Source organism: Entelurus aequoreus, linkage group LG19 (assembly GCF_033978785.1).
Source record: "Entelurus aequoreus isolate RoL-2023_Sb linkage group LG19, RoL_Eaeq_v1.1, whole genome shotgun sequence".
NCBI lineage: Eukaryota > Metazoa > Chordata > Actinopteri > Syngnathiformes > Syngnathidae > Entelurus > Entelurus aequoreus.
The window spans coordinates 34,834,389-34,847,266 of record NC_084749.1 but is presented as its reverse complement, the minus strand read 5'-3'; the positions used below and the strand labels follow the sequence as shown (position 1 = coordinate 34,847,266).

General features: G+C 41.4%; 1 protein-coding gene across 1 annotated transcript in view; it reads left to right on the top strand.

Moving 5' to 3' along the window:
* The first annotated feature begins 974 nt into the window (after positions 1-974).
* LOC133634960 (nuclear receptor subfamily 2 group F member 6-like) overlaps positions 975-12,878 on the top strand; it is a 52,653-nt gene continuing 40,749 nt past the window's right edge. The window contains exons 1-3 of the mRNA XM_062027624.1: positions 975-2,513; positions 4,632-4,726; positions 6,744-6,820. Of these exons, the coding sequence (XP_061883608.1) occupies positions 2,245-2,513; positions 4,632-4,726; positions 6,744-6,820 (441 nt within the window). The 5' untranslated portion in view covers positions 975-2,244. The remainder of the gene's footprint in view (positions 2,514-4,631; positions 4,727-6,743; positions 6,821-12,878) is intronic.

Below are 12,878 nucleotides of genomic sequence, written 5' to 3'. Positions count from 1 at the left end.
ATATTTGCTGTTCCTGGGTAAACCTTGGACATATTAAAGTACGTCCCCATCGCAGACATACCGCCTAAGCTCCAGACAATCACGTGCGTCTTCCTTACGTCATCACAACATCCTGTTTCGGCACTGCGGTTTTGGTAATCAAAATCTTTTGGCCAAATTTCTTTGGTGGGTGAATTTTCGATGCATCACTAGTCAGTGCGTAAATAATAGTTGTTATAAATAATAGGCTATAAACATTCATATAATGAATTACTTAAATTAGGTTACACGTAAAAAAAAAAATTCAAGGTGTGGTGGTTTTTATTTTGCCGTGTCGGTGCGGCAGAAAAGTGACATATTGGGGAAACCCTGGACTATATGTACAATATATAGTCACAATAAATTATGTTTTTTGTCTAAAATCATCTGTCCTGTGTTTCATTGTGTTAATAATTCTGATAAAGAATTTAAAAGACAAAATCCTTCAATTTTAGAGTAAAATTTATTTGTTATTTGGTATCGGATCGGTACGAAAGTGTGCAGTATCGTCCACACCCAGTGAATAGGACGTTGTATCATTTAACCTTTCACAAGTCACACTACAACACTGTTATTATTGGGCCAACAAAGTGACAGGAAGTCTTGAGGATTAGAGCGGAGTGGAGAACATGAGCGTGGACGCCATACGCTTGGTGTGACGTGTTCCCCCCCTCCTCTTTTGTCGTATGGCAGTGTTGGGGTTAACTCCCCGGATGGCCTGAGGTCAAGGGGGGAAACAGGCAGCCAGTCAGGCATTCTTTCTCTATGACTGTGTGTGTGGTTGTGGCCTGCTCTGTGCTCTTTGACTCTGCTGGCCTTATAAGGCATCGGGCGCCATGGCAACGGCGGGGCTTGAATAGCAGTGTCAAATCCCTCCACACACACACACACAAACACACACACACACACACACACACATGCGCACCCACACACACACACACAGACACAGGGACTGAACTGACTGAGCGAGAGGAGGCTGGCTGCTCCTCGCTGCCTTCCACTGAAGCTTTGTGACCAGCTTTTTCCTGCTTCTTGACTAATTTATTCAGCCTGGTTCTGGCACGGGGCAGGAAGACGGGGGACGGACGAGAGTCATGCAACAGTACACCCTCACAGGGAATGTGGAAAGGTTGTGGCCTCTGGATGGGCAGTGACCAAACAAGACAGGCAAGAAAAACTTTGTGGGGACTCCTGTTTTTTGTGTGTGACATTTGAGCCAAGCATTGTTGGAGGCGCTCTAAGAAAACTACTGACAAGAGGACTGATGTTTTAGTTTTCGCAGAAACCACAAAGACGTCCGTCCAGGAGAGAGACGAGTATATTGTCTTTCTCTGTCTTCGCTCCTTTACAACATCACGCCTGGAGGTTGTGTCAGAATTCTCTGGATTTCAGGTCACAGATCAATTGTTTCATAAAAGTGCGCGGCCCAGAGGCGAAAAGAAGGCTTGTTGGTCATCCCCACTTCCTTGTAGGGACATATTTTTCTTTACCCCCCTCCACCTGCCCTAAATCAACATTTTTGCCCTTTTCACCGCTGTCACCTCTGCCTCAACAAGTCAAGAGTGAGTCTGGACTAGAGCTGGCCCAGATCAGCAGATAACACCTCGACACTGCACAGGAACTGGTTGGACGGGTTTGGAAGTTGGAGCAGAGGGCAGGGTAGTTTAACCCTGCCTGAAGGAGAACTCACATTTATTTCCCTCCCACTTGTCCTTTGGGAGAAAGCAGTCACACACACAGAGAGAGTCATAGTGACTGGTTATGCTGAGGGATACTTTTTAAAGGAGGGCTGTGGGGTGGGGAGAGTCCGTGAGCGAAAGTAAGAGGGAGGGAGAGACCAGAGTGGGAGACAAAGTTTAATTTATTGTTTCCTGGGTTAGAGCAGGCTGCACCCTTTTTTTCTCCTGCTTCTCCAGCCTGAACTCTGAACCGCGCAATGTGTGTGTAAAGTTTTCTCAGGAGCCATTGATCAGAGGTCAGGGCGGCAAGCGCAAGGGTGAAAGGCAAGAACAGAGAGAGCGGCTAGATTAAAGGAGTGCACCGGGAAGATCGCCGGGTCAATCCCAACAGACGTCGAGGAGGGAAAGGTCAACGCGGAGACAAGTCTTCATCCCTTTCAGCTACAACCCTCGCTCTTTGCTCACTTGGCAGACTTTCAAGCATATAGTTTAAAGCCGGGGCAGGTCAGTGCATGATCCACTTACAGGCCGGCCAGGCTTCGAGAATATGGCCATGGTGAGCGGGGGATGGGGCAACCCAAACGGGGACACGACGGGACTTGGGGAGAAGGGTTACCTGCGGGGGGAGGAAGAGGAGGGCTCGCCTCATGCCGGAAGCAGCGACGTGGATGTCGCGGACGAGGACAAGGCATGCGTGGTGGATTGTGTGGTGTGTGGCGACAAGTCTAGCGGGAAGCACTACGGCGTTTTCACGTGTGAGGGCTGCAAGAGCTTCTTCAAAAGGAGCATCCGACGCAACCTCAACTACTCCTGCAGGTAACCAGTCTTATTTCATTAGGTCTTGTAAAGAGCCTCTTTTTTACATGACTTACATGGCAAATATAAATCTGCCATCATGTATGCATTTGTCATACTCCGCACGCATTTTCTTGCATTTTGCAGTTTTAGTCTCTGAAGCCTAGATTATGCTAATGTGTCAAGGGGTCAGCAAAGGCTACACTGGCTCTCTCCTCTCCCTCCAAAGACTCCTTAGATAGGAGATACAGATCTGCTAACATGTATGCATTTTTCAGACATTGCAACCAATTTCTTGCATTTCGCCAGTTTAAGTTTCTTGAGTTTAGTCTTTGAAGCCTAGATTATGATCCTGTCATCTTTAACTAACCGGCTCTCTCCTCCGCCTACAAAGTCTCTTTTTAATAGGAAGCACAGGTCTGCCAACATTCTTCTTACTCAGCACGCATTTTCTTGTATTTCGCCGTTTTCAGAGTCAAGTTAAGTCGAACGCGAAATATGATCCCGTGTCTAGGCGCTATCATACACTACAGTGACTCTCCTCACCATCTAAACCTTCCTTGTGGCTTTCCGCAAATATTTTCCTCAAAATGTTTTCGTATGCCTATATCCAAGATAAATTATACTTTTGGAGGGCGAAGGGTGTGGTTTCATTTGCAATAAGGGGAAAGCCTCTAGATTCAAACATCTTGCAGACAGACTCAAAAAATGGATCATAAAAGTTGCTGTGGAGCAAAAATTACACCAAAGCATATCCAATAAATGTTATCTATCTATACAATGTTTTCAATGTTTTCCAGGCCAAGGACCCCCAAACAGATGGAAAGAGGGAGCGAGGGCCCCGACCTGTATAAAATTGTGTTTTAAATTAAACTGGTCGTAAAGGTACCTTGTTATTGTGCTATACTAAGATATTCAAATACTATAATACGGTATAACGCTGGTAACTAGAGCTCTAATGGCTGGCTGCAAACTAGCGCCGCTAATCGCAAGGAAGCAACTACAGCGCTAATTGCTAGCTATCTTAAATGCTAACTAATAATTATATAATTATTTATTCATGTTTTTGTTTTAAACCAGCATGGTACAGTGAGTGGGGTGGCAATTCCTATACCATTATTAACTACTGTGTATTTAAAAGCATTTACATTTGGTGGGAAAATTGCGGCAGGAATACAAGGAAATACATTTCTTAAATGTCTAAATCAGCATTACATTTGTCAACCCCCCTGCAGTACTTCTGTTGGGGAACCTGTTAAAGACCGCTGATCTAGAGCAAAATGAAGTCCTTTAAATGTAGATTAAAATCATATATCATCTTTAATAAAAGGTAAACATTTTCATTTGTCCTTTAAATGTGTTGTTTTCTGCATATAAAACTATGAATATTCTCTATAAAATGTTTTTTTTTATTGTTTTCAGGGTTTAATTGGATTTACATTATTTTTGGTGGGAGAAGTTTTTCCGGTTTTTGTACGAATCGGTCAATGTCAGACCTTTTGGAAGGAAATAATTAAATGCTTTCCTCATAAAGTGTCATTAAAGTAGGCAGGTCTGGGAATTTAACAATAAAGTAGTAAGTTGCCAGGCAATACAATTACAGTGAATGTGCCCCTTTTATGATGTGTTGCACAAGTCTGACGTACAGCCCAGGAAAGAAAAAAGATCACCCAGAAGGCCAGTCATATGCTGCTGGATTGGCCCAGAAGGTCACCACTGCCATTATTCCCCAACACAGGAGCACAAAAGTTCTTTGCTCTTAGCCCATGGAGCTCTTAGTCATAGACTGTAGTTATTTCTCTCCCTCATAATAATTCTCTAACCCTGAAAGGAATGTGTCTTTTTAATCAGCGTGTCACATCGAGGGCTGAAAGGAGCTCGCTGTGAAATGTTGCCAGACCTCGTCTTGCTGTAAAAGGCGACACAAGGGCGTGTAGGGCTGATGATTTACAAAGGTCACAGCCTTGAGAGCTATTCAGCCACGCCAGCTCACACTTTTCACTCATCATAGAGGGTCCATGAGAGACGACGGGAGGAGGGAGGGAGGAGTAAACATGTGAATGCAAAGTACTTATTGAAAATGCACTCAGCGTTTGAAGGTTTCCGCCTCGTTACTACGTTCTTCGCTTCTCGTTGCAGATCAAACCGAGAATGCCAAATCGACCAACACCATCGCAACCAGTGCCAGTACTGTCGACTCAAGAAGTGTTTCCGCGTTGGTATGCGCAAGGAAGGTAAGATCGAGTTGAACAGGGTTCCATATAAGCTCTCACTAGAAGTTAACAGGTGCCCAAACGTTTTTGCACTAGAGACAGGTTTATTGTCGTTGTAGGCATTATTATTACCGACTGGCCTTCCACATGTGGCAGATATATATGTAAAAAATAAGTGCATGAAAAATACAACTCACCATAATGCTGAATTAGTGAGAGCCCTAGGTTTGTTTCTTTGCGATGAGAAGCAGCAGGTTGATGGTACGCTACCATGGACTGCAGATAGAAATGAGCCTTTGGCTACAATCTGTCACATTTACATTTTTATATTTTCATTAATGTGCACAAACATATAACAAATGGCGACTTCCTATCAGGAGTTGTATTATTTATCTATGAACAAGCTTATTGGTGTGTCTAGTGGACAGGCGAAAGTTAATTCGGAGAAAACTAGTTTTTTTGTAAATTATTTCATGTTTCTGTGCGGCCCGGTAGCAAATGTGTCACAGACCGGTACTGGTCCACAAATTGGTATTAGAGACCACTGTTATAGATAGTCAGGTTGCAAAATATAAACAATATACGAATTAAATTATATGAATTTGGCTGACGATACAGCTTTTAATATTATTGTTATATCATGATAATGCATGTTGATAACCATGAGCGCTGTCACGCCAAATTTCTTCCCCCTACAAAAACCTCTCCCGCCCCATTTACTTCCGTGGTCATGTTTCCTCTTACGTCATTGACAGCGATCGATAGCACTTCGGCTTTGACTGCCCGTCGCTGGAAGGATACTTCTTCTTTGACAGCTGCTGGAATCTGAAGAAATCGATTATTGTTTTTTTTTTGTACAGGCGCCAAACAGGACAGTCGCGTGCCGGTTAAGGACCCCCGGCAACTTTGTGATTTTATTGAATGCAGCCCAGGAAGTAAATGGGGGGGGGGGTGTAGGGGGAAGAAATTTGGCGTGACAGCGCCGTTAGGCCTATTTTAGGGAGGCTGAAGCCCTCCTAAATTATTCTTAAATCTCCTAAACAATTTGGTGTGTTTTTTTTACAAAAAAAAAGACAAACTAAATATAAATATGCAGTAATATGTTTGAATGAATCATAATATAACTTGTCATTATTCACTATGATTTTAAATAATTTCCCTTCACGTCACAGTGTAAGGTGGAGACACTTCGTCAGCGCTTATCCAATCCAATCCAATCCAATCCAATCCGTTCCACATTACTGAATATCCAGTCCACTGTTAACTTAGTAAGGTAGAACCAGACAGAGAGCAGCAGTATTAAGAGAACTAGTCTACAAGATGGACATACAGAAGTTTTTCAAGAAAGTATGTTTTTACAACTACTGGAAGTAACAATTAGCTCTTAGCTGGAGATAACAGTCCCATGTAATTATTGAACCAGGTGCTCCCGATTTTTATAGATAAAAACCTAGCTAGCGAACCAAGTCAATTTGTTAGCACGATGGTGATTGATTTCTGTCCCTAGTTTTAGCCCTGCAAAAAAGCTGATCTTATTATGATTATCATCAGAAATTATGATACACTAATATCTTTCTGTGTGGAGTTTGCATGTTGCCGTGACTGCGTGGGTTCTCTCCGGGTACCCTGGCTTCTTCCCACCTCCAAAGACATGCACCTGGGGATAGGCTGATTGGCGACACTAACTTTGGCCCTAGTGTGTGAATGTGAGTGTGCAGCTCGGATAGGCTCCAACCCCCCGCGACCCTGAAGGGCACAATCGGTAGAAAATGGATGTGTGTGTAATTCTAATACACTGCCAAAAAGTTGTAATCAAAAAAATCATGCCAAATGTAAAAAGTTTTCACTCGCATCTTGTGAATCTTCTTAGGGCTAAGCTCCTCTGATCTTAAAACCAAGTGACGCCCATGTTGATGACACATTCTAGCAGTGTCCCGCAAATGTAACAGCTACAAGCAAACAAACGCGTCCTCAACGCAATGTAGCATTCTAGCTAGTGGCTAACAGTGTTTGTAATAACGGCGTTATATAATAACAGCGTTAGCAACACCTAAAACGGAGGTTTCTCAGATGGTGATGTACCTCCTGGAAATCACTGGCTCAGAGTGGCCAAAGGTATAGAGGTGTGCGTCCACGTTAAATGAAACGGCAGGCTTTCGTCCTTTTGTGGATTTATTACAGTCTTCGCAAGCTGAGCAACATTTACTGTGGTCTGCAACCACACATCCATCAGAAACACAGCAATATCACACACAGACAATGTGTCACGAGGCATGCAAATAACATACACAGATGATCAAACAAAGGAAATTAAATCAGCTCAAAAAGACCTACAAACAAGGCACGATGATGCAACTTGTACACACAGCTAGCCCAAATAGCATGCTAGCATTGACAGCTTGCAGTCATGCAATGACCAAATATGCCTAACTAGCACGCCACACAAGTCAACAACATCAACGAGGCTCACCTTTATACACTCACACACAGCATACAACGTTAGGTGGACGAATAAGACGAAGGAGTGGTACAAAACACGATCTTCTGAGGTAGCATCGGAGAAAGTTATAAACGTAAACAAACCGCCGCGTCATGGTCCACACAACTATGGTGCGTTCAAAAACCGCCAAAGCCAGTAGAACAAAGGGGTGCTCACCAAACACTAGGGGTGTAACGGTAAACAAAAATTTCGGTTCGGTACGTACCTCGGTTTAGAGGTCACGGTTCGGTTCATTTTCGGTACAGTAAGAAAACAACAAAATAAAAATGTTTTGGTTATTTATTTACCAAATTTGTAAACAATGGCTTTATCCTTTTAACATTGGAACACTATAATAATTCTGCCCACGTTAATCAACATTAAACTGCCTCAAGTTGTTGCTCAGATTAAATAAAATGACAAAACTTTTCTTCTACATATAAAAAGTGCAACATTAAGCAGTTTCAAGTCAACTCATCATGCTTAATTTATTACAGCATTTGGGAAGCCTGTAGTTGACTTTTATTATGTAAATGTTGTATTTTTATCAACATGTGATAGCAGGGACCCTGCCATTCAAAACTAGGCTGCTCCATTACTAATGTAACTATAGCTGAAAAAATAGTACAATAGCAATAGGAGAGACTATTCATCCCTGAACACCATGGAGTTCATGTAGGCTTAATGATGCAGTTACATTATTATATCAACTATCAGAGACAGAAACTCTTCATTTAACACAATGTCCTTTTTTGCTGCTTCAACACAGCTCAATCAACACAGAAAAAGGTAAAGTGAAATAACAGACAGGGCTTTGCTGTCCGTAACACACACACACACACACACGCACACGCGCACACACGCACACCGCAAAATGAGCTAACGTTACGCTAAAAGCTAATTAGCCTTCACCTCAAGCCAGGACTGCGAGCGAGCTGAGCTGCCGTTTAGGTTTCTAGAAGGTCAACGGGCTCATAGTGATGTTACTAGTAGTTGACTGGGAGGTGTTTATTATCATTTGGGGAGAGTCCGCTGCCTTATGCTCACCTGCTAAACACCTGTCTGCTCGACGCTGGAGCACTGACGACATGCGCTCTGAATACGCACTGCTGATTGGCTGTTACCGCTCTGCGTGTAACCAATCAGATGGTTGTGTGGGCGGGACAAAGCTGGGTGCTGTGTAGAGCACTGACAGAGACAGAAGAAGCGGAGCAGCTTGTTAAGACTTTAGCTTAGGCGCCTACTTAATATGTTCGTGTGGAAACTCATTCGGTACACCTCTGAACTGAACCGAAACCCCCGTACCGAAACGGTTCAATACAAATACACGTACCGTTACACCCCGACCAAACACTCATTAGTGAAGCATTAATGAAGTTTAAACACAAACATGCAAAAAAGTGGGCTTTCTAACAACGGCGTTACTTTTACTAGTAACAAGTAATCTAATTACTCTTAGGTCCGTTACAACGCCGTTAGCGATAGCTTGATGTAACGTGGCACGCTACTTTTGATGTGGTTTGATGTCAACAACAAGACAGCATCATAAATGCAGCAAGTTCAATGCAGAAAATATATTTTTACTAGTGAAAGCAACAAGCAGCACCGCACTAAAATGAACTTGATATCACATAGGAAGTTGCACCATCACACTGTGACACAGCAGACGACAACATACGCACACAATGGGAATATTGAACAACAAATCAATGATTGAAGTGACAAAATTCAAAATATACTCCGTTTGTTGACAAGAAGATATGATATCCATCGAAACACATTCAATCTCTTTATTAGGCAGAGGCAACACAATCCGGTGAAACTATTCAAAAGAGCTGGCGTCAGAGTGCGCTCCTAGCTAAAAAACACAGCTTCGTTGAAACCCTCGATGACATAACACATCACTAGGCAACAGGCCCCACGTTTTTTAAGTAATTAATTATATTTATTAAAGAGTAATTCCGTTAGTAATTAAATTATTTTTTGGTAAAAGTAAAATAACTATAATTAATTACTTTTTTAAAGTAATTTTCAGAACAGTGGTGGCTAACATCCCTGTGCAGTGCAAAACCACTTCCAAATATGTTTTTCTTACAAGTATCATCTCTGGAGGACGAGGAATATCTAAACATGCTACACGACACACTGTAGGAATATAAGATTACCGCTAACCGCAAGCTGGAGCTCTTGAATGTAAACAAAGGTGGGGGGATTGATATATAATAATGACAGCAACAATACCAACTATAATATCATTATATATTCAATACTTCAGGGATTCAATATTTTGGCTTTTTTGTTATTGTTTACAAACTCAGCAAATAAGTCTGTGGACACAGGAGGGCTTTAAGGGCAAAAACCAAAGACTTTAAATCACAGCCAATATTAGGAAATAATAAGTGAAATTGCCATTCTGTGTTTTTGTCAGATTATATTTGTGATTCAAAATTAAGTCATTCAATGGTATTAAAAATTAAAATTATCAGTATCAGCATTGGTATCGCCAATATAGCCCCTGCATACATGGCATTGAATTGATAACCAAATTTGTAGTATCGCCAAAAACCGATGTAAAGTATTCAAACAAGAGAACAATACACGTTTATTTAATTTGAACAGAAGTGTGGATTAAAACATGTTGCAATAGAAAGTAACAAGATATTAACAGTAAATTAGCAAGTAGACTAATAATAGTTTTGGGAAATTAACTCAACCTGTAATGATGCTATATGTTATTGCATACATCAGCTGCCAAAATAGGAACCTGTGTAGCCCATTTTGAAATGGTTCTATTATCATTTATACATACAATATGTTTTTTGGAATATAAATTATAATAATTCAATACGGGTTACAAAACTCCCACTTTGGCTGCTGACGTATACAGCAACGCATTGCGTCATTTCTGGTTTTCACTCTTGTACGCTTAGTGTACCGTAGTTCCTTTGTGTACTTTTTTGTGTAGTTGTTGTATTATTGTCTTGCTAAAATCATATTAATCTACTTGCTAATTTCCTTTTCATCGCTGGTTGCTCCTTACTGTAACGTGTTTCCTGTTAGACTTCTGGTAAAGTGTACCAAGTACAGTACTTATTCTACTGTTGTTTAGCTACTTTGGGTTCAATCCCGGGCTCGGGATCTTTCTGTGTGGAGTTTGCATGTTCTCCCCGTGACTGCGTGGGTTCCCTCCGGGTACTCCGGCTTCCTCCCACCGCCAAAGACATGCACCTGGGGATAGGTTAATTGGCAACACTAAATTGCCCCTAGTGTGTGAATGTGAGTGTGAATGTTGTCTGTCTATCTGTGTTGGCCCTGCGATGAGGTGGCGACTTGTCCAGGGTGTACCCCGCCTTCCGCCCGAATGCAGCTGAGATAGGCTCCAGCACCCCCCGCGACCCCAAAAGGGACAAGTGGTAGAAAATGGATGGATGGACATTCAAGCTAGCTTAGCACTTAGCATGGCTTCTTGTCTCTTCCTGCTCTTTCTTACTCTGTGTGTCACATCCTCTTACCCCAGTCATCTAGTGATAAGGACACACGTAAGAAATGTACTTTATCTGCCGGCATGGAGGCGAAGATTAGTACGAAGCGGACGTACATTAGCCGCGCGAGCTAGCCAACTCTGTCAGGACGCACACATTTCAACCACCAAAACATTTCACGTATGAACCGATATGGTACCAATTCCTGGTACCTGAGAAACGATACAATAGTACTATATGGTACCAATTTTCAGTACTTCTGTGTGTGTTCATGTTCGTAAATGTTCATTTATTTGATAACAAAATCTAAATTGGTCAATCAATCACTAAACAGTGAGCTAATCATATTAACTGTGCTGTCCAGTTGTCCAATTTTTCCTCTGTGTTGACACAGTTATAAAGTAGTCTTTGCCATGAAGTTGAATGTGCCAGTCTGATGCTAATGCTAATCAGGAGCGAGTTAAATTAGCATCAATTACCATGAATTGATAACGTGGACCCCGACTTAAACAAGTTGAAAAACTTATCCGGGTGCTACCATTTAGTGGTCAATTGTACGGAATATGTACTGTACTGCGCAATCTACTAATAAAAGTCTCAATCAATCAATCAAGAAAAGTGGCGCTTTACTTATGAGCGCTTTCTATCAGACATGTTTGCCTTGATGGCATGGAAATGTGCAACATTACATAGAGGCAGACACTATGAAATGTGACTGTTTGGCAGGAGATCAAGTTTGTTTGTAGGTTTTTTTAAGGTAATCTGAGTGTTAGATCAATCATCAACCACAGAATGGGTGAATGTGACATATAATGTAAAGCGCTTTGGGTATCATTCCAGGTATAGTAAAACACCATTTACCATAATACGTAGTGCCAGAAGTACTTCTAAATTGTTGAAAAATATATTCTATGTCTAATCAGGAAGGTTCCGAGCAGGGTTTATGCTGCCAATTCCAATACTGATCATCCATGAGTGAGATCTACTGATACCAATACCCATACCATTCACATGGTTTAATTGTCATTTTTTAAGGGTGAGTGCTATTGACAGTTTAACAATTTCAACACATACATATATTCTCTTCCTCTGTATGTAACATGTACAGCCTCGTCCTCCAGTGGTAATATTACTTGATAATGATACTTTAGATACTAAGAAAAGCAGTTATTGAATCTTTGGGCACTTAACGATACAGATTGGGGTGACAATTAGATTCAGAATCGATTCTCGATTCAACACTAATCTCGATTCAAACGGAGTATATATTAGTATTAATTATAATAAAACCTTTTCTAAACAGGTTACAGGTTAGAAACGCTCATTCTGGTTGCATGGAGATGACCCAAAACGCCTTTTATAAATTGATCCTGATTTAAACATTTATTTATTTATTTATTTCTAATACAGTTTTTAAAATTATGAATCCATTTAGAATCACAATGAATAAGAATCACAAATCTGATGTGAATCGATTTTTTAGTGCGGCCCTAGAGGTAAATATTATTAGCTTAGCGCAGTGGTTTTCAAACTTGTTTCACCAAATACCACCTCAAAATACACTTGGCTCTCCAAGTACCACCAAAATGACCAACATTAAAATACAGTAGCGTAATAGGCCTAAATATTCATTACAAACAAGGCAGGTGTTTTATTTAACAAGTATATTTAATATTTTTGGCCACTGTAACATTACACACAGTTTGAACCCATTACCTCCCTGCTTGGCACTCAGCATCAAGGGTTGGAATTGGGGGTTAAATCACAAAAAATAATTCCCGGGCGCGGCCACCGCTGCTGCTCACTGCTCCTCTCACCTCCCAGGGGGTGATCAAGGGTGATGGGTCAAATGCAGAGAATAATTTCGCCACACCTAGTGTGTGTGTGGTGACAATCCTGGGTAATTTAACTTTAACTTAGCATTAACACTGTCTGAAAATTAAATTTAGTGATTCTTTGGCGTACCACTAGATGGTTAGAGAATCTCGGTCTTAGAGGAGTGTCTTCACACTGTGTATGGAGGAGACACACAATTAGCAGCTATCTGTTGCCAGCCGAGGGAATACAAAAAAGTGTGTCACTACTGACGTAATAAAAGTACTGAATTTTAGTACCCATATCTAGTCACGATAGGGTGATAGATTTAAAATCCCTATAGTAGGCCAAATTTACATTGGTCATATCGCGCAACTTGAGACCATCTATATTCACA